General features: G+C 33.4%; 3 protein-coding genes across 7 annotated transcripts; 1 reads left to right on the top strand and 2 right to left on the bottom strand.

Annotated features, from left to right (window-relative positions):
- Positions 1–102: 102 nt before the first annotated feature.
- LOC122397143 (regulator of G-protein signaling 7) lies at positions 103–5,497 on the bottom strand. Of its 3 annotated transcripts, XR_006259083.1 has the most exons (14): positions 5,430–5,497; positions 5,188–5,349; positions 4,370–4,595; positions 3,848–3,944; positions 3,562–3,612; positions 3,322–3,477; positions 3,014–3,237; positions 2,596–2,822; positions 2,062–2,175; positions 1,850–1,975; positions 1,579–1,765; positions 1,117–1,209; positions 263–432; positions 117–197 (listed from the first exon to the last, which is right to left on the bottom strand). XR_006259083.1 is itself a non-coding variant. In XM_043396062.1 (13 exons), exons 3-13 carry the CDS (start codon positions 4,586–4,588, stop codon positions 367–369), a joined length of 1,560 nt encoding a protein of 519 aa, XP_043251997.1. In that variant the 5' UTR covers positions 4,589–4,595; positions 5,188–5,349; positions 5,430–5,497; the 3' UTR covers positions 103–366. The 3 variants fall into 3 exon arrangements, 2 of the variants coding, with proteins under 2 accessions (XP_043251997.1, XP_043251998.1); XM_043396062.1 differs by having other exon boundaries at positions 103–432; XM_043396063.1 differs by lacking the exons at positions 117–197; positions 263–432 and having other exon boundaries at positions 1,141–1,209; positions 1,518–1,765.
- LOC122397142 (SET domain-containing protein SmydA-8-like) lies at positions 3,328–19,569 on the top strand. Of its 3 annotated transcripts, XM_043396059.1 has the most exons (10): positions 3,328–3,457; positions 3,556–3,627; positions 10,369–10,529; positions 14,030–14,284; positions 14,673–14,927; positions 15,649–15,802; positions 16,353–16,509; positions 18,346–18,698; positions 18,898–18,998; positions 19,381–19,569. In XM_043396059.1, the coding sequence occupies exons 3-10, from the start codon at positions 10,389–10,391 to the stop codon at positions 19,525–19,527; spliced, it is 1,563 nt and encodes a 520-aa protein (XP_043251994.1). In that variant the 5' UTR covers positions 3,328–3,457; positions 3,556–3,627; positions 10,369–10,388; the 3' UTR covers positions 19,528–19,569. The 3 variants fall into 3 exon arrangements, with proteins under 3 accessions (XP_043251994.1, XP_043251996.1, XP_043251995.1); XM_043396061.1 differs by lacking the exons at positions 3,328–3,457; positions 3,556–3,627; positions 10,369–10,529 and adding an exon at positions 11,158–11,549; XM_043396060.1 differs by lacking the exons at positions 3,328–3,457; positions 3,556–3,627; positions 10,369–10,529 and adding an exon at positions 13,787–13,952.
- Positions 19,570–19,714: 145 nt separating this feature from the next.
- LOC122397140 (pH-sensitive chloride channel 2-like) lies at positions 19,715–24,746 on the bottom strand. The gene is made up of 9 exons (XM_043396054.1): positions 24,642–24,746; positions 22,433–22,622; positions 22,074–22,303; positions 21,415–21,497; positions 21,170–21,325; positions 20,940–21,095; positions 20,389–20,554; positions 20,127–20,313; positions 19,715–20,040 (listed from the first exon to the last, which is right to left on the bottom strand). The coding sequence occupies exons 1-9, from the start codon at positions 24,734–24,736 to the stop codon at positions 19,777–19,779; spliced, it is 1,527 nt and encodes a 508-aa protein (XP_043251989.1). The 5' UTR covers positions 24,737–24,746; the 3' UTR covers positions 19,715–19,776.
- Positions 24,747–25,056: the final 310 nt, after the last annotated feature.

The raw sequence follows: 25,056 nt of genomic DNA, 5'->3' as shown, positions 1-25,056 counted from the left end.
ATGAAGAATTATTAAATCATTCACAGCTATACGATTATTCTATTTATTTTAATTACACGAACATTTACAATTCGCAAAAACGATTAACCATCGAGATGGTTACATAATTATGATACATACGGGTAGAAGGAATTATTTATAAAACTGAAGATGATTTTATTTCGCCGAGCGTATCGAATTTACACGAGAACGAAGAACTAAAGAGAAACAGTACATTAAGAAAGACAGTTTAGTTATGCGTAAACAATATTTCTATACTTACTTATTTAAAATTGATAGTATTCTTCTTAGAATCGCTGCGTGAACGGAAATACTATTTCGAGATTTGGAATGATTTCCGTAACAGAAAAATTTATATTGCATTGACTATGATGTAGCTGTTTCCCTTCGGCCGCTGAACGACACGATAGAACGAATACCTTTTACAGAGGTCTGAAACGATTCAACAAAATAAATAATTTAATCCATACGCGAATTAATAAACCTTCTAGTTGTTTCAAAGAAAAAAAAACACCTAGTCGCCTCATCGATTTGGATGAATCGTCTCCTTGTGATATGTACACCCCTGGGAAAAATTTTAATGGAGGATTTTAGAGGCAAAAATAAGGCGAAAATCAAGAATACCAATTTGTTGATGAAGGCTTCGTTAAACAGTTATTTGAGTTAAGAAATAGTGTTTAAATTAAGGTCAATTGGACATATTTATATAACAGTATGAAGCATAATGGAAACTATATTTCGTTATAGTTCTTGCGAATATGAAATGTAACATGTATAGGGGAAATTTGCTTAGAATATTGATATCTACAACATACTTCAATATCATCCAAATAGGCGGGGCGGCTATGATTTCGAATAATTAACCAAACGAATTTTTCAGGTACCTGAAATTACTCCGACACTTTATTGTTGCAAAGTTTTGGGTATCCGACCCAAATTTTTTGTGTTAATACATATAAATTATCATGAATTAAAATGTTGGCATCAGAACCATTAAACCAATCAATTTGATTACATTATAATCGTAATCGTGTGGAATATTAAATACTATAATACTAGTGCTTTATAGTACAGACTTTAATACGTCAATATGTAATTTATAAATGGTATATTGACCTTTTTCTTCGAGCCATTGAGAAAGTCCTTGTACATTTCTGAACGTAGATACCTCGAGTAACTATCGCTTTTCATCAGGTGATACACGTGTGCCTAAAATTTAACAACAATATCAGAACGTTTAACTAGAGTCTTCTATAAAGGGTGCACGGGTACCTGAATCTTCTGTCGCGGATCAGATGATTTTCCTAATTGTATTTCACGCTTATTGTTTCAGATTGGTAAATATTTTCATGCTCTGCATAAGTGAAATCGGTTTATGAAAATCGAAGCAAAGAAAACAGTTCATGATATGTACTTTGTCTGTATGCCAAGAATATCATCCGACCCGCGACTTTGCAATGATCGGATACGTAAAATCGGGTTGAGTATCCGCACACCCAAACTAATCATTTCGGTACTTGTTTTTTAACTTCAACGTCTTTGTAATTTTAACAAAAGATTGCTGTTTGGAACTTGTACCGCTGCAACGTCGAAGCACCATCGATCAGCTTTCTGCAAGTTCTTCCTGGTTATTTCAAAAGATTGGGAGTCGACATTGATAGGGCAGCTAGCATCCGGGCCCAAATACTCGTACCAAATTTCATTTATTTTCGTCTGAATATCTTTTTGCGGTAAAGTTTTCAATTCCTGAACGGCTTCCCAAAATCTGCGCGCGTCGACGAAAATTAGATATCCTTAATTTATGTTTATGATTCTCGTCCAAGTATAGCAAAGTTACCCATTTACTTACTTCAAATTCTCACCGCTGAACTCTTTATCCAAAAACCGTATAAATTGTTCTCTACCAACGGGATCTTGTAACAACTCTTGAAGACTAAATGCCCACCTTTTCACTCTTCTCGTTGATATTTCTTTTCTGTTTTTGCAAATTCAAATTTATTATTCGATGAATAAAAATGCTCGTTGATGACAGAATACAAGAAAATCGAGAAATCTACATACGCTAATTTTTCTTGCTCCCACATTTCTGAACTGTCCGATATCCATGGATTCGTGAATTCCGGTTGTACGAAGAAAGGATCATACTCTACGTATTGTTCAAAATATCCGATCAGACTAAAATAATTGAAATATATTTAAGAATGAATTTTAGGGAATTAACATTATTGGACAGAAAGCTGCTACCTTTTAATTAATTGAATATAACTATTTAATAGTATTTAGTATGGGTGTACGGGTATCCGATCATTATAAACTTCCAGGTACCCGAACTGATCCCGAGTAAAATTCTCGATCTGACCACAAAAGCTTTGGTATCCACCCACTCCTGCTTTTTATCATCGATTGAAACGATTTCTTATTTGGGTACTCGAATGTTACGATTTTCGGGTTCTCGACCCCAACTTCAATTTCGAGTACCCGAGTACCACAAACTTTCGAGTTCCTTCTTTAACCGACTTACGCTCGATCTAGCTCTAAATTTCGGGTACCCTCACACCCCTAGTATTTACCTAAATACTGAAAATATTCACTTACGCCTCAGAAACTTTCGATACCTTAGTGTTCGGTCTATCTAATCTAGTATTTAACATTTCAATCTCTTTATGTAATATTTCCAAAGACGATACTATATTCGACTTTGAATGCGAAGGAATTTTACCAGCATTTGCTCCAATTTGTACATTTTTGTTTGCCTCTGGAATTGGCTTGTAATTTCGGCATGCTTTCTTAATATCCAATTCCGTAGTGTTGACACATCCTGGCTATAAAATATATGTATATATATTATATATATATACGTGTGTGTGTGTGTGTGTATATGTTGTTTATATCTTAACAATATTACTCCACACTGAATTTTTTATCGCGAGAAATAATCATTCAACAAATAAAATAATTTCATTTCACACCACACAGATAAAATTAAATATATTAAAACGATTAAAGTTATTACCATCGGCCTATATACATCCCAGAATGCTCTTTCCTGGCTATCCAACACTTTTCTTTCTAATTTGTCTCGTTTTTTATCAACTTTACTTTGCGCTTCCGCTTGCATGAATATAATCTCCCATTTCCGTGAAAACATTTTCTGTAATTTTGCCAAATTCTCCGCTTCATAGTCCGCCAATTCCAAACGAGTTTTGTTCTGCATCGTTCGTTTGCACAAGTAAACCGCTGGAACGTTTAAATCCAACCAAAATCATAAATACCTTGGACAGAAAAGTTATTTTTCTTCCAAGATTTTTAAAATTTTCCTACCGTAATCTGTGTTTTCTGGTTCCCAGCAATTCGATGGCCAAAAATATGGCGTTTGGAACCTGTAGAAGGTGTTATCGTTCCTCACAGTAAGGCAGTGATCATCGATAGGGAAAAAATATCCATGAGATGCCATGAGGTGTGCCACATGGAGAGCCTCTGTGATATTATTATATTATTAGTTTCAATTCCATATACTTTTTCCACACAATCTTATACTGTTTTCTAACATTTTAGTTCTACCTTGATCATCTATGGCCATGGTTTTCATCATCCACGACACCAAATCTGCACCTGAAATTGTAAACTGTTAGTATCGCCTATTATTTGATCGAGATATTTGCTAGTACAATCAGAATACATCCTATACTGTGCATTGAGCAAACGCATTCCACAAACTTGTCAATTACTCTTTTATATCTGATGGTATTCAGTAAATGAGTCTGTAACTTTTCCCTAAGTCAATATAACTTGCAATGAACATGTTAAAAAGTCAATAGAGTGGTTCAGAATATATTCAATACTTTACCTGTGAAAACAGAAGGCGTCTTTGTCATGAAGCTTTTCACAGTTTTCACTGGAACTCCTGTGACTTCATCTAACATTTTCTCTACGATCGCTTCCATCTAAAATATATGGATGTATGAAACAAAAATTGAAATATTATTCTTCTTGGTGATCAAGGCATTGCTTCATTTCAAGGCATTTTCAACAAACTATATGAAATTTGTTAAAATAGTGATATAGGTTGAGGGGAAATTCACAAAAATCAGCGATAGTAAGATACACGCAAGCTAGGGATTCTCAATTTAATTAAAACTACCATGAATGGACTTTCACTTATTTAATACTTAATTTTTAATGAACTTATCTTAAAACTTATCTTATAATTTAGTTTTGTACAAACATCAATGGGGAAAAGTTCCTTAAATCGCTAAGAATAATCTTGGTATTAAAGTATCTTTAATAAATTGTGATTAAAAATACTTGTCATTTTATTTGACAAGTTTAAATAGCCGATGAACAGAAGAAAAAGTTGTGATTTAATTACTTTCTGAAACACTAGATAATTGGGCGTGTCTTCAGCACACGAGGCAGTGATATGATACATGAGGCTATTTTGATACTTTTCGATCGTTTCTCCATTCTGGTCATTGCATTGATTTGTCTGATTATGCCTATTTCTGAGCTGCTCGCCTGTTTCACCATTCTCACTGCTTTCACCCGACTTTCGGCAATATGCCGACTTTTCAGAATTCATAGTTACCATATCCAGCCTACAAAAATGTTTTAATTCGATTCATCTTTGTTGACATGCAAAACATAGCTTATTATTTTTTAAAAAGCCATTCTAATGTATCATAGATTTTAATTGGTTGATGCTAAACTAATAAAGAAATTGATATAATAGCTTGACAGGTGGAAAGAAAAAAACTGTATCTAAAAAATAGTTAGATTTACAGTTTCGAAAGTTTTCAGAGTTTCGTGGATTTTTAATTGGAGTTGTGCATTCCTTAAAATTGGGTTTCGACATCAGTCCTTTTTACAATAGTAATATGAGATAGTGTGAATATTATCGAGCCTCAGAACCGATGATTCTTACAAGATCGTACAGTAAAATATAATCATTTGACATAAACAGACTAAAATTTGTGCAAATTTAATTCACTGCACCACGAATGAAAGAACAGTGTCCCGTTTAGATTACATTTATCAGAATCTGGACCAATAATAGATTGATTCGAATTAAGCTGAATTTGCTACTCGAATATTGATGATCGATATTGTAAAATTGCTTTTCGTGTCAACAGAATTGTCATCCAGAAAAATCTTTGTAACATGAGGCGAATGAAATAAATAGCGAATTACCGTTTCTTGGAATGAGAATTCACATCATGAGAGGAAAATCAATTGTGTATATCCATTTCGACGGATAAATTCACCAGAGAGATTAATGCATCCAGTGTGACGAGATTAGCAGAATGCAATGTATCGGGGCCAACATTAGTAACAATGAATTTACTATAGCTCCTGTGGCGGGAAAGTAATAAATATACTATTGTACCGTCCAAGCAGTCCAGGTATTTTTTCTTTTCGATCTACATACGTACGTACAAGGAAAGTATCATCACAGCCGAGGTATTCGAGCAGACATTACATCCAACGTATTTTTTCGGCCCATTTTTGTGGGGTCTCGAAACCCCATTATCATTTTCGTGTCACTCGCAACATTATCAACAGATTTAGAAATGAATTTCAACCCCTTCTACCACAGACGAGATATATGAATAGACGTTTCACGTAATGTAATTTTTCGGCCGGAGTTTCTGGGGTCCCGGGACCCCATTACCATTTTCGTGTCACTCGCAACGTTATCAACAGATTCAGAAATTAACACAAGAGGAAGTGAGACAGAAAATAAAATTACATAAATTTTATTATTTTTTAACGGAATTAAAGCTGTAGGGTCCATCATTGGACATTAATCGATTAATTTCATTGGAGAAATCAATCGATTAAGAGTATTTAAAAATTTCAAGATTATTAAAATTCATAAGGATGTATTTCATTGATACGTACACCGCAAATTCTCTATTTTTTATTTTAAATTGTAATACATCATTTATTAAAAAAATAACTCGGCAGAAACGTATTTGCGACTCGAAATCAGTTTAATCAGACTGTGCATCGGGGCCCCGGAAACTCCTCATTCCTCGCTTTCGCACACTATGCTCAATTGCGTGTACGTGAGCTCGTTGAGTTTCGGAAGAGCCGAGAAGAACAGGCTGATACTCGCTTTCCTTCTCGCTCTTGCATCGCTGACGTCGTTTACATTTCTCGAAAGCAAGCCTGGCATCGCCAACCGTTCGAATCGTCAGTAAACGACAAAAGCCATCGTGACCGACAGACCTTACATTTCTCGAAATCGGACCTGTGCGCTTTTTGAAGATTCATTGACTTTCCATACGAAGCGACCATGCGTTATATACATATACATGTTATACATGCTAGGAACTATAAATTGTATAACTTTCGTTGTATATCTACTTTCTAATAACATGGGAAAATTTTAAAATATAAAAAAATGTAAGAATACTGTAAAATTTTTGCAATGGAGAATTATTGAAAGAAAATGAGGTAATTATTTAGAAAAGGCCGGGTCTCACCGATTTCGATGATTTTTGAATATGTTGTAGAAATCAACATTTTGAGCAACTTTTTCCTATACATACAGGGTGTTCGGCCACCTCTAGCAAAAATTTTAATGAGCGATAGTAGAGGCCAAAATAAGACGAAAATCAAGAATACTAATTTGTTGGTGGAAGCTTCGTTAAAAAGTTATTAACGTTTAAAGTGCCGCTCTTACTGAATTTTTTTCTCGAAAATGCGCAAGATTTCGGGGGTATGTCTATTCACCAAAAATGACTATAATTGAACCCTACAACCGAAAATAATTTTTCCACAACGATTTGCAATTTTTTAATTTTCTCGAATAATTTCACACCTTCTCTATTTTTTTTCTCGAAAGTGGGCAGGATTTCGTGGGTATTTCTAATGACAAAAACTGATTGTAATTGACCCCCGCAACCGAAAATAATTTTTCCACAACGATTTGCAATTTTTTTTCTCCGTTGAAAAATTTAGGCACCTAATTGGATTTTCAGTAAGGAATTTTTTTCTCGAAAGTGCGTACGATTTCGGAGGTATATGTAATGATAAAAATGATTGTAATTGATCCCCGCAACCGAAAATAATTTTTTTAAAACGATTTGAAAAATTTTTTTTCGCCGAAAAATTTCAGCACCTACTCGATTTTTTTTCTCGAAAGTAGATAGGATTTCGGAGGTATGTGTACTCACCAAAAATGATTGTAGTTGACCCCCGCAACCGAAAATAATTTTTCCAGAACGATTTGAAATTTTTGAATTTAATTGTTAATAACTTTTTAACGAAGCTTCCATCAACAAATTAGTATTCTTGATTTTCGTCTTATTTTGGCCTCTACTATCGTTCATTAAAATTTTTGCTAGAGGTGGCCGAACACCCTGTATAACCGCCGCTCGGCCTTAGTTTCCGAGATTTTTCTTCAAAAATATCGCTACTACTACAATGAATTCTGTCTATATGTACATATCTGTGGCTCTATATTGCATCAGTCCACGATCGTTGCTTTTTTCTCTTGTTTGTATTAGCCGGCATGACAACCGACGACAAATAATGTATAATGTGTCGATTATAATTATAATTTTATTACTTTACATTTTTTAAATTTCTTACAAATAACGTGTATCAAACCTTGAAATGAGAACACAAAACTTAATGTAAAATTACATTGAAATTCATTTGGTTGTTTAGACTCAATCGTATTAATAGTATAAATATATGAACGCACGTCCATAAGCGTAGTAAAAAAATGTCTTTTTTAATAGTTAACCCTTTGCACTCGGCACCTTTTCGGACGTTAGCTATCAGCAACTCGACGCTACTTTCTCGCGAAAACGAAAACCCTTGAGTCGTGATATTATATGGTACAACTTTGGAACCAAGTAAGGCATTGTGTTGAAATTTGGTTTATATGTATTTATGGACATTGAAGAACACATATTTACAATACAAAATAAAAATTTATTTCTCATAATTTTCTATGGTATGGTAAATTCTGAAACAATTCCCAATATACATAGCAGGTTGATTTATACATGTTTCACAATAAAATGTTGTTTGACGTCTTTCTCCTGGTGTTTTCCTGTCGGAACAAATAATGCAGTCCCGGTTTCTTTGGCCTACATTTGGAATATGTAGCTTATTATTCATTCTATTGTCCGACAAAGAACGTTAATTTATTTAGATTATAACGAAGATAGCAATAGGAATGGTTCGACTTTGAATGAAGTTTCGATTTTACGTTTATAGTTTTTTACGTTTACGTTTTATGTTCTTTATGTTAAATAATTTTAGTAAACATTAAATAATATAGTTTATATAGTTACGTTTATTGTCCACGTGTTTGAATCCGACCATACGCCTCTGACCATCATCGACAATCCTTCCACTCCCAACGTAAAAACGGCTGATATATTTCTCATTTTAATAGAATATTTCCCATTTTAATAGGAAAGTACAGGAAAACATGTGTTTCTTAAAAAATTGCGGTGAAATCAGTTCATTCTCCTTAATCACTAATAAACTTTCATGTCCCCTCAGAGGGGACAACCGAGTGCAAAGGGTTAAAATATGTTCATAAAATATTATCTTTTTAAAACGTGTATTTCCGTAAAAACAAATTTTTGTAATTTTTTCTTCATTATGGTATATTGCTTATATGTACATTGTATATGCCTACACAGGTCGGAAAGTCAAAAATGCCTAGGCAGTCGAGAATCTCGGCTCGAGAATATGCGAGATCGAATTTCAGCTGTGTTGAGAGCAAGAAGGATAGACTGACATTCGCCGCCTTTCTCGAATCTACGAAGCTATACGAAACGCCAGAACTCATATACAAGGTGGTTGGCATTAGTGTATGTGAGTGGTGGGGCAGTTCCCTTTGGGCACGGGTCTGCCGTCTGATAATACTCCACTGTCTTTTCCAATCCCTCCCATAATCAACTCACATGTATTTACGTACACACTCAGCTGGCTGCCCATCAATACTAATTCAGTGCCTAGTTTCTCAACTAACCGCCATCCATGAGAAGAGGCCGCTAAAATCAGCTACGAATTTTCAGGTCGGTATGACAGTCAGATTCGGCCGCGAAAGTCCATAAGGTGAAACGTCTATTCATATATCTCGTCTGTGCTTCTACGCACACGTTACAACCGCTGCACATCAATACTAATTCAGTGAATAGTTTCTCAACTGACCGCCATCCACGAGAAGAGGACGCTAAAATCACCTTCGAAATCTGTTGATAACGTTGCGAGTGACACGAAAATGGTAATGGGACTCTAGAGCCCCAGAAAAATGGGCCATAAAAATTGTATATTGGATGTAAGGTCTACTCGTATACCTCGTCTATGATATCAGACAGTAATTTCTTTTTGATTAACTCGACGGTTGGTCTTTAGAAAATAGTTCGTGGAATTTCTTCAATAATACCAACATTCAAGCAGCAGGGATCACGTAATTTGAAATTTATTATCTGAACCCTTTTCTGACATCAGAATAAATATATTATTATATGTTTTATTAAACACAATCGAATAGTTAATTTTATCCAAAGGTTCCTTAGCTAATTATGTGTTATTATTTCTAAATAAAGTATGTATAGTCTTTACTATCTTAAATATTAAACTTAAAATTAATTTTTTTATCATTTTTATATCGCTGACATAGGGTACATGCTCTTTAATTTTCTTTTTTCTATTCAAATAATCATGAGTGAATAATACTAACAGTCTTAATAATGTATCTAGACAATAAATAGACTTTTAAATAGTACGTGTGCATTAGCAAGTATTCATCCCTCCTTGGTCTATAAATAGAGCCTAACGAGGAATTCAACTTCTTCCCAAGTAAGCGAGTTTAGTTACTGATTGTTTCTTCGTGAAAACGGACGTCTACTTCTTTAAACAACCGGCTTTATATCATGTAAATAAACTTTGATAATTCATTAAAAGTATCAAAATTGCCCGTTATTCAATCCATTATTTTGTAACAACATTTAAACGAATTAATCAAAATCAGTGTGGATCTATTTTATGATCGATCTAATGCATACGTATGTTAATTAAATCCCATTTCCGTTAATGTAAAATATCTGAAATTAATTAAATTCGACTACTTCCGACTTTTATTAACTTTACTTGAATTTAATTATTTTTTTGTAATTAAGGCAATTGCTCGAAATTTTGTTAAACTCGCCAAAAGTGTTAAGAAAATTATTTACTTGAATATTTGATTTTTTACTTGTATTGTATTTCGAGAAATAGTGCGTTATAAATATTAATTTCCTACAGAAAATTCGTATTTACATTTCTACATTCTTTGCATATTGTATAAATAATTTTCAATAATTTGTTTTTAATTATTTTTCGATTCTATGGGAACAGAATTTTCGAAAATTTTGTCAATGGAATCTAATGCTGCTTGTGCCATTTGTGGAGAAACTGCGGTCTGCAAATGTAGCGCGTGCGAAAATGTGTATTACTGTAGTAAACAGCATCAGAAAGAAGACTGGAAGAAACACATAGAAATCTGCAAACCGTTCAAGGTCAGAGATTATGTATAACAATCTGCTTTTTAATAATGTATAATATTGCGTTAATATCTTTTATAATTGCTTTGAAAAATATTCTATATTCAGTTCCAAATTTTCTAACTCATTCTTTATAGGAATATTTTTGAAAGAAGTGGAAATCGAATAATAATAAATAACTACAGTATCGTTTACGTTTATAACGTTTCAGACTTTCAACTAGAAACGCAAATGATCGATTCTTGTTCAAGTCTGTTTCGTTAAATGAAAACGAAACATAATTTAATAAAAACATTTATATTTAACATTTAACCCTACATTCTAATTTAATTGTACATATCAATGCTCAATGTGTGTGTAAGTACAGGTCCTAAGAGAAATAAGCCAATCGTGAGCTTCCTACGAAGATTTGCGATTAGCTGATTTTATTCGAGTTTGTTTTATTATTATATTATTACATAATATTATCATACATTTATACTTAACTAATTTAATTTTATTTCCGATATCATGTGTGTAGACACATATCGCGATATTCATATGGTGGGAAAAAGCAGACACATACCACTGCGCAGGCGCTATAGAAGATTCGTCGTTGCGAAATTAACGCGTTCTTCTGATCAGTAAACACTGAACACTTGAACGATATACACGTGTCTCGAAACCATGTGCTACAAACTAGGGTATGTTTCCGCTCGTAACTGCAATACTACATGTTCGTGAATTCGAGTGTTTATTTGGAATAGATCCATTGTCCTAACAAGTAGTGGGCCCAGAACGATTGAAACTTTTCAAATAAACTGTCTCGCGTCTCGTAGAAGCAAAGTGAGGTTATCTTCACGTGTCACGTCGGTTTTTTTGTATCTCCCGATTTTTTGATCACGATCTGCCCTGTGTCCGTTTTCTATAATATTGTGAAACAATGGCTACAGCGGGTGTTGTAAGAATCGACGCATTAACGTGGGAGAATTATGACAGACGGAAGATCCAAATGGAAGCCGCTTATTCAGACGAACGCTTGGAATTTCGTGAATGGTAAGAAAGTAGAGCCGACGCTTGTTGCTGGTGATGTTAATTCACAAGCTACAGGTGATGTGTGGATCTTGGGCGATTCAAAAGTGAAGTTTGATATAATTTTATTAATCAATGCATCGGAACTGAAACAAGCGAAGGGATACGAGACTGCGTGCTGTATGGTTAAAATTAAAACAGCTTAGTTTCTACACGAAATGTGTGTGTTTAGTCGAAATGACCTGTTTACCATGTATAAATCATTTCTTGGACTTTTGAAAACAATTATTTTTAATCATTTTAAATGTCTGACAAGTAACACTACCCAACTGATACTCACCGATTTGAATAAAATTTAACATACTTATTAAACTCCGAAAAATATTAAATACGTGTTTTTTTGTTTCGGCTAAATACGCTTTTTAGGGGTAGAAAGCACCCCTCAACCTCTGGAGATGGAAACGTTTGTGGCTAATTATTTCTTAAAGGATACAGTTTCTGAAACAAGTACTAGATCCAGAGTTGTATAGTTCAGAGTGATGCACTTGATGGTGTCCTTGAAATTGACCTTCAAGTCGATTTTCAAGGTCAATTAAATTTGGAAATAATAAGTCGGACTGACCGGATTTAGCAGTTGCCGGACCTTGAACGTATCCTGTATTTATAATCAGTAATTTTATGCGATGACTCTAATCTGTCTTCAGAATTGATTTGTTGCGTTATTTTCCCAAAAAAGGAACAATCAGACGGTATGGGAAAATAGGCTCAAATTTATAGAAAAAATATGAAGGAGAAAAAAAGTTTTGTAAGTAACTTCGGAATAGAAGTAAAGATAAGAAAACATGAAATGTCACTCTGATTGTAAATTGAACGTTACATTCATGCTATATTAGAAATTTTAATTTTTTTTTAACAGATTTCGAAAAGGGGGAGGTTACTATACAGGGTGTTCGGCTACCTATAGTAAAAATTTTAATGAGCGATAGTAGAGGCCAACATAAGACGAAAATCAAGAATACCAATTTGTTTATGGAGGCTTCGTTAAAAAGTTATTAACGTTTAAAGTTCCGCTCGTACTGAATTTTTTTCTCGAAAATGCGCAAGATTTCGGGGATATGCCCATTCACCAAAAATTATTGTAATTGATCCCCGCAACCGAAAATAATTTTTCCAGAATGAAAATATAATTTGAAAATATAGACAAGGATAATAAAGAAGTAAAAATCCTTACAATTCCTGCGGGAACAACTGGCTTCATTCAACCATTGGATGTCTACGTATTCAGACCGTGGAAAAACTTCCTGAAACAATTATCGGACTTAATTCTCTTATACAATTATAATATTAACCTACATTTGAGGAATAACATCCTCAAAATTCAATCATTAATCCACACTCAATTTTCGTCACCCCGATTCCAAAACATGATTAAATATGCCTGGTGGAAAAGTGGATATATTCAAGAAAAACCAGATAGATGTGAAACGCCTGTCGATTTCTGTTTAAAGAATTGCGGTACAGTCTGCAAAATCTGCAATAACATTGCAGTAATAAAATGTGCGTGGTGTACTAACTCTCTGTGTATGGAGCATTTTTTTGCCATAGAAGATACAGCTATTCCTTATTATTGTCATGAATATAAAGAATAATGCCAATTACCATGGAATTTATATTCATAGACATATGTGAAAAGAAATTATGAAATCGCCTTCACTGGCTGGATCTCGATCACACATCTTACCTTATTTGAATGAATAATCAACTTTTAATTTCTTTATTGATCGAATTATTACTACTCTTGCCTTAATTGGTTGAATCAATAAACAATTTTAAATTACAGAAGCTTGTTTCATTTACAAACCACCAACGCTCTGGCAATGAATGTAAAATTTTACGCTCTATCGATTCTTGGGGTGAAAAGCAAAATACTCCCTTTGATAAACGAAATGATTTTCAAATGACCTTGAAAATCGACCTCAAGGTCGATTTCAAGGACGCCATCAAGTGTATCACTTTAAACTGTACAACTCTGGATCTAGTACTTTTTACAGAAACTGTAACCTTTAAGAAATAATTAGCCACAAACGTTTCCATCTCCAGAGGTTGCGGGGTACTTTCTACCCCTAAAAAGCGTATTTAGCCGAAACAAAAAAACACGTATTTAATATTTTTCGGTGTTTAATAAGTACGTCAAATTTCATTCAAATCAGTGAGTATCAGTTGGGTAGGTTTACTTGTGAGTGGTTCTCACAAATGACAAATTATGAGTTCTGTTGATCAGATATGTTGTTCGAATCATATAAGAAATTTATTAACAAATTTCAATAATTTTATCACGTCGAACAATTGTGTATCTATCTACAATTTATCAAACATTACTAAATACAAATGTCATGTAACTTAACCAAGCCAATAACAAATATGATGGTTAGATAATTGAACGTTCTATCGCTCTAATTGGAAAACCCTATGCCTGCGATTAATTTGAAATCTTTGTTTCAAAGTTGATGAAAAATCCCATTCTGGGTCGTTACTATGTGGCCACAAGAAATATTAAAGCGGGAGAAATTATTCTCAAAGAACATCAGCCTCTGGTTTCCGGGCCTATGCACAATTCCGTCCCGGTATGCCTTAAATGCTATGCAGTATTATATAAAGACATAGCAATTCCGTGTATAAAATGTGGATGGCCACTTTGTGAAAATTGTAAAGATCATGGTTTGGAATGTGACTTTACTTCTTCCCGCAGAGACAATAAGGTGAATATTCTATTGAAAATGAATTAAATTGCTTGTTGCATCAATATTCCATTGATTTTTCAAGCATGCATCAAGATATTTAATTTTCCTGAATCATGTAATGTACTTAATCAGAGTTACCATACAGTGTACAAAAAGTATTCGTATAACCAGTTTTTTTGGAATTACTGTTTTTGAAGAAAAAAGAAAAAGTAATGCTGAAACGAGTTTTATTTGATGAAAATGTTTTTCGTAATTTTATTCCATTATTTGTAAACACCCATCAATCTTTCTGTATTATTCAAGTTTTCAATTATCCAAAGTCTTGGCCCACATTACCTTGCATAATTGAAACTCTAGAGAATTTAATATTTCCAGTTATTTTATTAAGAAACATGGAATATTGCAGGTATCCATAACAGAGTTTGGTTATCCACATCCAAGTTATCAATGTATAAATGTAATAAGAACACTGTCTATGAAAAGTAACGATTTGGAGAATTATAAAAAATTATTGTCGCTCGAGAGTCATTCGAATGTACTAAAAGAAAAGGGAATTTTCAGCTTTGAGAAACCGTCGAGCGTCGCGTCTTTTATTAAAAGATTTTTTAAAGCGGACGACATTTCCGAAGATGAGATTATAAACATCATTGGTATTTTGCAGGTTTGAAATTTAATAAATTATTCATTTAAGTGTGAAAGTTGTATATTGTAAGAGGGGTGTATGTGTTTATTGTCTAATATTTAAATATAGGAAACCTTCATGAACACCCATGGGACCCCCTTCATTCCGATGGGAGGCACTCCTTCCACAATACCATCACTCAATCGCAAGCGAGTAAATACAGTAGTGCCCACATAAGTGACCAAACTCGGGACCAGCGTCGGTCATTTATGCGGGCATGGTTAATTCTCAGAATTCACCGAAGATAAGTTTACACTCGACACGCTTGGCTTCTAAGAATTGGTGAGAATAACTCTGGTCATTTATGTGGGCAAAAATCTGGTCACTTATGTGGGCACTACTGTATCTCGAAAACTGAGGCAGAGTGGCAATTATTGTTCACATAAAAGTTGTTCACAATCTTATCCTCTATAACATACTAAAAAATCATTGGGTTCGCTTCACGGATAATATAGTTTCTTAAAATTTTAAGTCTCTTTTTTGCAAAAGGGTATTACTTTTTCACCTTCCCCCAATCTATATTTCTTTTTAATGTTGAAATATAACTTTTTTTGAAAAAAAAAAACCCCCTAAAAAAATAAAGAAATTTAGGACAAAGCCACTGAAGTAAATATTTACCTTGTATTAACTTTTCAAAATATTTAACTCGTTCGTTTAATAGTTAATAAAGTAGAACATTAATATTATCGTTAAATTATAGGTCAATGGACACGAAGTTCCTCTCACGGAACGACCGTACATTGCAGTTTACGAGTTGGCATCGTTTCTCGAACATTCCTGCAAAGCAAATTCTTCAAAAAGCTTTACGAACGAAGGTGGGCTGATCATTCATGCTGCTGTGCACATCACAAAAGGTAATTCTATTTTACTGAACTAAATTCAACAGTTACAGATTTTGAAACGTCCCAACAAGTTTAATAGGGTTTAAAGATACCAATGAAGTCCAATTTGGCACACAGTTTTCTTGACTTTTTAATAAATCAGTTGATTTATTAAACATCGTCGAGGAATTCCAGGCAATAGCTACCAAACTTTTTCTTCTGAATACATATTTTTAATTTCGAGGTGAATTCTATGGACAAACATCTGGATCAGCAATAAGTTCTGAATTTAAAAATATTTTCAATACAAAAGTCAAATATTCTCTCAATAGTACTTGATTCTTAAAATATTTATATGCTTAAAAATAGTCTGATTCTGAAATATTTTTGTATTTATAACTACAATACTGCCCACTTAAGCGTCCGCGGTTATCCCCGCCAATTCTTGGAAGTCAAGCGGCGTCGAGCTCTATAGTTATTCAATTATTTCAATAGTTACCACTTATTGAAAATATTCGCATCGTAAATATTCTTTGAAATTCTGTGATTAACACAATTTTATGAATATGATTTACTATCTTAGGAGATCATATTTCCATCTGTTATACGGATCCATTATGGGGTACTACGAACAGAAGGCACCATTTGTCTGAAACAAAATTTTTCGATTGCATTTGTGACAGATGCAAAGATCCCACAGAATTTGGAACAATGTTTAATGCCATTAAATGCAGTGGAATGTAAGTTGCCAATATTACAATTAGCAAATATTAAGATTAATTGAAAATTTATGTTTTTATTTGATGTCTAATGTTTATAAACAATTGCACTGCCTATGCCAATTTATAAATAACACACATACACTGCCGGCGGAAAGTTTCCGACCATCTTTACTTTTTTCGATTAATACGGTTTAACACAGCTGTAAGTTATAAAACGAACATTTATTCTTTGCTTATTTGTTCGTATTGAAGTTCTCCTTGTTTTAGTACCTGCTTGTCCCACCTGGGAATCCCCCAAACCTTAGTTAGGATTATTTTATGGAAGAAATTCATTTCAGCTGTAGGAATGAGGATAGAGCAGTAAACTTTATTGAGTGCTCGTACCTGAATTTTCGTACCTTCTAGGGTAGGTAACGTAGGTTGATTGTTACCTTAGCAATATAGACTATATTGTATTCAAAACTTTAGTATAAATATCGAGTAATGGGTGAGGAGGCTCAGTGTAGCAGAGAATCTTCTCAGAGAACAGATCTTGCATATAAAACGTGAGGAAATGGGAAAATCTAAAGAATTGAGTGTTGCAATACGAAGTGCTATATGCACTTTGCATTCTGAAGGAAAATCAGAGCGAACAATAGCGACTCAATTAAAAATATCGAAAACAACGGTACACGATGCCATTGTGCGGTTTCAATCTACGGGGTCACATGTGTCCAGGAAACGATCTGGGAGACCAAGGGTTACCACGGGTGCAGAAGATAAGCGTATTATATTATTAAGCAAGCGGAATCGCAAGAAAACTGCATCACAAATTACGGTAGAAATAAATGGTACACGAGGTAACGCGGTGTCACTTACCACCGTAAAGACACGCTTGAGGGATGCAGGGTTATTTGGCAGAATTGCAGTAAAGAAACCACTACTTCGGCCAATTAACAAAAAGAAGCGACGTCGATGGGCCTCTACTCATGAAACATGGACATCAGAAGACTGGAGTAAAGTTCTCTGGACCGATGAATCAAAATTTGAAATATTCGGCTCAGCACGACGTGTTTACGTTCGCCGTACTACCACGGAAAAAATGTTGCCACCGTGCATAGAACCCACAGTAAAGGTGGTGGGTCGATTCAAGTCTGGGGATGTTTCTCAGCAAATGGAACAGGTGATCTTGTTCTGATAGACGGTACCCTCAAAAAGGAAGGCTACAAAGAAATATTAGAACGCCACGCAATTCCATCAGGACTACGGTTAATTGGGCGCAGATTTGTACTCCAGCAAGACAATGATTCAAAGCACACGGCCAAACTGTGCAAAACATTTCTTCAACAAAAAGAAGAGGAAGGAATATTAAAAAACATGGTTTGGCCACCTCAATCCCCAGACTTGGACCCGATTGAGCTGCTTTGGGATCACCTGGATCGAACGGTTAGAAAGTAGTGCCCAACATCCAAATAACACTTATGGGAATTATTGCAGAGTGCGTGGAAAGATGTTTCGCAAACAATGCGAACGAAATTAATCGATAGAATGCCGAGATTAGCTACCAAAGTAAAAAGATGTAAAGGCTCGTTTTTTGACGAAAAGGCTGTATAACGCGTTTATCATTAGTTTACCAATAAATATGTTATAAACTTAACTTTTTGTACTATACTACATCTACCCATGATTAGACGTTAAGGAGCATGCAATATTGTAGCCCCATTTTCATTAACTCCGGAATCATTCACAAATATCGAGGTGGTCGGAAACTTTCCGCCGGCAGTGTGTACATATGTGAAATTTATAATATTTAACAATATACAACCCTCATTTTAGATTTTAAATGAAAATTCTTAGAGCCGTAACTATTTTTAGCGACTGTTCTGGTTACATGCTGCCTGAAACCTTTCTCCATCAAGAACAAACAGATTATATATGTTCCATATGTGGATTAACAGTACCCTATGGAAAGGTTGAAGATATTCTAGAAAAGATTGGCATGGATCTCTCTACAATGAAGAAAAATGATATTGGCATGTGTAAAACGTTTCTGGATCGTTATAAAACCACGCTGCATCCGAATCATTTTTACAATACCGATATAAATATTGCTCTAGCTCAATTAATCGGTCAACAAAACGGATTAGAAGCAGTCGAAGAGGATCTCCTCGTGAAGAAAATTGAACTATGCAAAAATGTCGACAATTTACTCAGAATTCTTGCGCCCGGTAACGTAACAAATAATGACTTGTTTATGGCAATAATAATGATGTTTGTAATGAATAATAACAGAAAACGTGTAGAACAGAGTGCTGTTAAATATGATCAGCGCGTGTACACTCTATTTTTAATTGTTAAGAAATATTTATTGTTTAATGATAATTGTGTATACTAATGTTAGATAACTAATTCATATTGATTTTCTAGCCGAAAATCGAATACGAGGGTTAATTCTTTTTGAAATGCACGCAGCCATCGCGAATTTCAGCAGGAGACACCCAGAAGAAGATACTTTGATATTATTGCGGGTAAATCTAAATTTTCACTGTTACAAAAACTTAGGGTGAAAAGTAGAATGGCGCTATTAAATTAATACTTTTATAAACTTTCAACAGACTGCAGATTCTTTTTTATAAATATAAAAAAATAACTTTATTGGCTAGATTATTAAGTTTACGTCATTAGCCTACATCGTGGGCGAATTTTTCTCTTATATAGAGAAAACATTGCATAATTCGAAAAGAAGATCGAATTGGGCACGTGTTTGTACGAATATTTCTTTTCATTGGTTCGGTATCCCCCCGTCCACTACAGTAATACGTGCAACGTTATTCTGTTTTAATTAGGACAGATTATTTTATATTTTTATCTCATTATTTATTTATTTATTATTTTTTTTTTTATTAATAGGAATCGAAGAAGTGTTTGGTTGAAGCTTACAATTTATTAAAACTTGAGCCGACGGTCCTTCCAGAAGGGAAAATTGCTCACCAAGCTAAAGAAAACTTGCAAAAAACGACCGACATTTTGAAACATTTAAAAATTCAGCAATCATAAACAAAATTAGATGTGCAAGTCAAGGTAAAAATATTTTTGTGACGTGTTTCGTGCATCATGAAGACTAAAATGTATAAGTGAAAACAGTAAAAATTTGTCAAATTTGACATTTTATTTACCTAATACAAAAACAAATATAAATTATACAACAGATGTTTTCTTTAATTCTCTAGTAATAATTGTTTAGTCTAATTAAAAAGCTATATTATTTGACTGGTCAAAGCTTGTCCAATTTTAATCGCTGGATCCTCATATCCAAATAAAAGACCAGTAAAGAATATTAAATATGATAAAAGCAACTGGAAATACTATTCTACTACGCCTGTCAATCCACTGTGCAATTTCTTGCGGTGTCATAGTTGTGAAGTTGTGCAACTGTGCAAGGGTTGCCCTTCTCGAGAAAGATTTTGGCGGTAGAGTACTATTCACAGAAGTTATACTCTCTACGGAGCATTCCTGGTCTCTGTCCTCGTCAATTTTTACCGAAGGAATATTCAGAGTGCTTGGAAAACTCTGTAATAAGAAAATACGTTTCTCTCAACGTTTTAATTAACCATTAATTAGTTATCATTAGAAAATATTATTATCTATTAACTCACGTGTACAGTCAGATAATTCTGACTCGTGTAATCTTGTCCGATACTGTTTGCATTATCAAGCGAAGACCAAGATCGCGATCGTTCCAAGCCCGTAGTATTTTTTTGAAATTGTTTTCGTGCCAATTTTGGCGTCAGCGTAGACTTTAATATGTATTTGCTATTTACCTTCTTTAAAGGCACATTTTTCCTATAAATACACATATAAGATAAATAATAATGTAATTAAGTATAATAATTGATTTAAAAAATCAATGTATCATACTTTCGTCTGTAGATTGTATTGACGAAAGCAAATTCAACCATTGCTGCGAACAAAAATATTGTGCAACCTAAGAACCATATCTCACTGGCCTTTATATATGAAACTTTTGGTAACGAGTTTTCTACTTTCGATGCAAGGGTCATGAACGTTAAAATAGTGTTCGTTCCTGGAAATTTAAATTGCAGTTAGTCATCTCCATTTGGATAGAAAGTATTTATAAATTGGAAAGAAAGCGTTTCTTGGTCTATGTTTGTTAAAATAGCATTTGTTCCTGGAAATATAGATTGTAGATAATCTTTATAAGTGTTTATGATTTGCTAAGAAAGAATTTGTGGGCCTAAGTTCAGTACGACTCTTTGTTTTTACGATGAAATACATTCCTTAAATTTGATCGTTTTTTTAAACATTCTGTACAATATTGTTAACATTTTTACATTGGACAAATAGTACAGTGTGCCTTAATTTTTTTTCTTCGAGATTACATTAATTTCGATTCTTAATATTGGATAAGTCTTGTCAAAATTGCTCATTTCATTTGTTCTTTAAATTACCTAAAACTATTCGCGGTGGGCTTGCATCCATATGTAACCAGAATGATACCCAAGAAATTACTACAATTAGTATAGATGGTATATAGTAGTCCATCATGAAGAATCCCATCTCTCTCGACAACTTGAAAGTTATGCTAATTGTACTGAAGTTACCAGCTGTAAATAAGAAAATGGTTACTTAAAATAATTTTAAAGGAATGTTTGTCGAGTGCAAATGATGATCTACGTGCCAAAGTGGCCATAATGTTGCTGCGACGTGGCGTAGAAGACTTCCGATGTGTTAACCCACTTGTCGATGAGTTTGTATTCGGTTAAATGCAGTTCATCTGCGAGTATGATTGGTTCTTGGTCCCAATAGAGCATCATATCGTTCACGTTGTGCGTCCCTGTAGGTAAAAATTCCATTCATTTCCTAGACGTACAGTAGAGTAAAATAGCTGACATTGTAGTAGTACAACAATAGTGATCATCGTACAGCTTTCAAAGACAAGCGGGCATTCCTGAACATCAAATGGAAACTTTTCCAAACGAAGGCCACAATTAAGGGTAGCTTGTAATCTACAATAATAAAAGTAGAATTTTTATTGTATTATAAAAAGTTATTTAGTTACGTGTCAATATACAGGATGATCTATACAAGTACACCTACTCAAATATCTTTGAAATTCTGATCATAAAAAAAATATTTTAGGTGAAAATTAATATTGTATAACAAAGTATAATACTGTTAAAATGATTTTTGGACTGCAATTATATATTAAGTAATATTTTATTATACTTTTTAATTATTCGATTTGTTTCTTATATTGTTATTTATGATTTTTATGTGCATAATAAATGTATATGGAGATAATAGTTTAATTAGAAGTGTTTGGGATTCCCCGTAGTTTAGAGAACCTCTAAATTACGGGGAATTCCCAAATTATGGAAAATCTGAAACATTCTCAAGAAAATAATTACTACTTCCAAATTCATTCCAATCTTTCACAAACTAAATTAACTTTACGTCTTCTTTGTTAGAAATTGTGTAAGTAAAATAGTTTCTTAATACATAGAGAAACATTTGAAAGATACTTATAAAAAATGATTAAATTTAAACAGACGCTTTATTATAAAATAGAGAAAATTACAAACCTAGTGTTCCATACGACCATACCCGACGGATCTATGGAAACAAGTAGATCCTTAACGCCGCTTCCCATTATGGTCGAGCTACGTTCGTTGGAAACATAAACGGTAGGCGTCCAAATTAAATTGTACGCAAGCTGTCCGCCATATATTTGGCTCAAATCAGGCGCAATATCAGAGAATTTCAATCTCTCGTCTAGATATCTAAATTGCAACATCATGTGTACGTCAAACTGCTGGAAATAAATATTTTTTCAACCATTAGGCAGCTAAACGATGCAATTTTAAAAATTAACAAATACGTACAGAACTATTGCTTTCACTGTTAGCAAAAAATAATAATATAAATTGTAATATCAAGCTACCAGTGTTTTCGCCATGTTTGATTTAATCGTGTAAATATATGCCCTAGTGTACACTTTAATTGGATCCGTAGCATTCGTTTCTCCTGATGGCCTAATCATTTTATCGTAACGGCAGTCGTTCGTTAATTCTTGCAAAAGCTCTGTTTGTGTCATAGAATGGTTCCTACTCAACATTGGACAACTTTCCAATCTATAAACAATCACAAACAATTTCATTCCCCGACTTATACAGGGTGTTGGGCCACACCTGGGAAAAATTTTAATGGGAGATTCTAGAGGCCAAAATAGGACGAAAGTCAAGAATACTAATTTGTTGATGGAGGCTTTGTTAAAAAGTTATTAAAGCTTAAAGTTCCGCCTTTTCTGAATTTTTTTCTCGAAAATGCGCAGGATTTCGGGGATATGTCTATTCACCAAAAATGATTGTAATTGACCCCCGCAACCGAAAATAATTTTTTTAGAACGATCAGAAATTTTTTAATTTCGCCGAAAAATTTGACCTTCCTGAATTTTTTTCTCGAAAGTGGGTAGGATTTCGGGGGTATGTGTATTCATAAAAAATGATTGTAATTGACCCCCGCAACCAAAAACAATTTTTCCAGAAAGATTTCAAATTGTTTAATTTAATTTTTTAATAACTTTTTAAAGAAGCCTCAGCCAAGAAATTGATATTCTTGATTTTCGTTTTATTTTTACCTCTAGAATCTCCCATTAAAATTTTTCCCAAGGGTGGCCGAACACCCTGTATAGCTTCGAATTAAAATTTTTTTTGAAATATGCAATAACTAGAAACGTTGTTAATTAACATAGTGAATAACTTTTGGAATCTATCAGCAGATGTAAACAATTTCATTAAGTTATTAGTGGGTTTCAATTTTTTTATTTCTAACAAATCGTAATAATAGACGACAATCAATGTTCCAAATTTAATGCAGAATATTAGAGGAAAACGTTGCTTGAAAAGATCCTTGAATTAAAATTCCAGACGCCAGCATCCCATAAAAATGGTTCATTGTTGTTTCCTAACAATACAGCTGACATAATTGCAACGCATGTGACTAGCCATCACTATGAAAAGAAACTTTTTTAACTATTGCCAGCTTGAGAAATATTAAAAAAAAATTGTTTAAAGAATATCTGCGCACTAGATAAATAATATTTCGCCTTCTTTCGGTTATAAAACGTACATTTTCTAATCTAAATCCTAATTAGTTGTAATATTTATGAAATTGTTGCGACTGTTAACATTTTCGAAATTTTTCCAGAATTGTTAATACTCGGTATTATATTAAAATATTAAATATCAACGGTGGATATTGTTCTTTCATTGTTCTTCGATTGTAAAATGCACATTTGCTTTAAACCTCGTTTCAAATCGATATTTACTTAATTAGTGCGATTGTTATTCAATTCTTATGCCAATAAAAAAGTAATATGCTAATAGAAAAAATGAAATTTCAACGCTTTCGAATTTTTCCACAATTTTTAATATTTCATACTACACTAAAATAATTAATTAATCATGTTAATAGTTAATTAACATTGTTAATTAATTAAAGGGCTGAGATTATTTTTCGCCGTTTATCAAAGTCGTGTCTGTTTTTTAAAAAATAGTACGATGCAACAGATCTCATAGATCGTGATTTTTAATTAAAAATTGAAGAACTTTTAGAATGTTTTAGTTCGAAGAATGCAATTTCGTAACAAGTGAACCTGTTCTTATCAGCTTACATAAACAAATTAATTTATGGCACCTGAATGTGCACTCGTTTGTACAACTTATCAACGACTATTTACATTATTCCTACGCTCTGCGCCAAGATTCCAAACATAATTCTTTTCCTTTTTTTTTTATGGTACCATGAATGACTTACATTCGAAAAGGAAACATTGATATAGTCACAAAATGCACTATTTAAAAAAAATCCAAAGAAAACGAAATTTTGTTCATTCCTAGCACTTATTTCCATCATTTAACATTAAATAAATGCAATAGAATGGTTTCGGTAATTCAATAATTCCTATAGTAGACAAAAATATTTATCATGGCGACCATCACAGCTAATTTTTTAATTATCGTTTATTCAAAAATTTATCTAAATTGAAACAAAAAAAATTTCACGGATCTTGTTCTACGACGATTGCTTTTATTGTTGGACATAAATTCGTGTATTTTAAAATCGTTAACGAGTTGCAACTTGTTACTTACATGGCAGACGTACTGAATTGTAACATTTGCAGCAGATAAACGAAAATTACCAATCTACAAACACTTTTTCTCAAAGCCATCTTAAGGTCCATCATTACTGCTTCGCTAATGAACTCAGACTAATTCACTGGTAGTCGGATATCGCCTAATTGCTCCTCCCACCCATTCTTTTACAATGTTGTAATAGAATCCGACGTTCAAGTTGGTAATAAACACAATAAACGTGTAAACCAGCTTGAGATAAATTCGTATACTTTACATACATAAAAGTGCAGTGCATGATTATAATACCACCTAAACTTTCTAACTTTTTCGGTATCTATTAGAACATTTATCAATGTTCATCGTTTTTCCAATTTCCTCAACGCCGTTCCTCGTTAAAAATAAAAAAAAAAAAACAATTACATAAATTTTT

This window comes from Colletes gigas, unplaced genomic scaffold, assembly GCF_013123115.1.
Source record: "Colletes gigas isolate AHSC1104 unplaced genomic scaffold, ASM1312311v1 Colletes_gigas_Sc00009, whole genome shotgun sequence".
In the NCBI taxonomy this organism is placed as follows: Eukaryota; Metazoa; Arthropoda; class Insecta; order Hymenoptera; family Colletidae; genus Colletes; species Colletes gigas.
The sequence above is the reverse complement of the archived record's forward strand: the minus strand, read 5'-3'. Positions and strand labels throughout refer to the sequence as shown.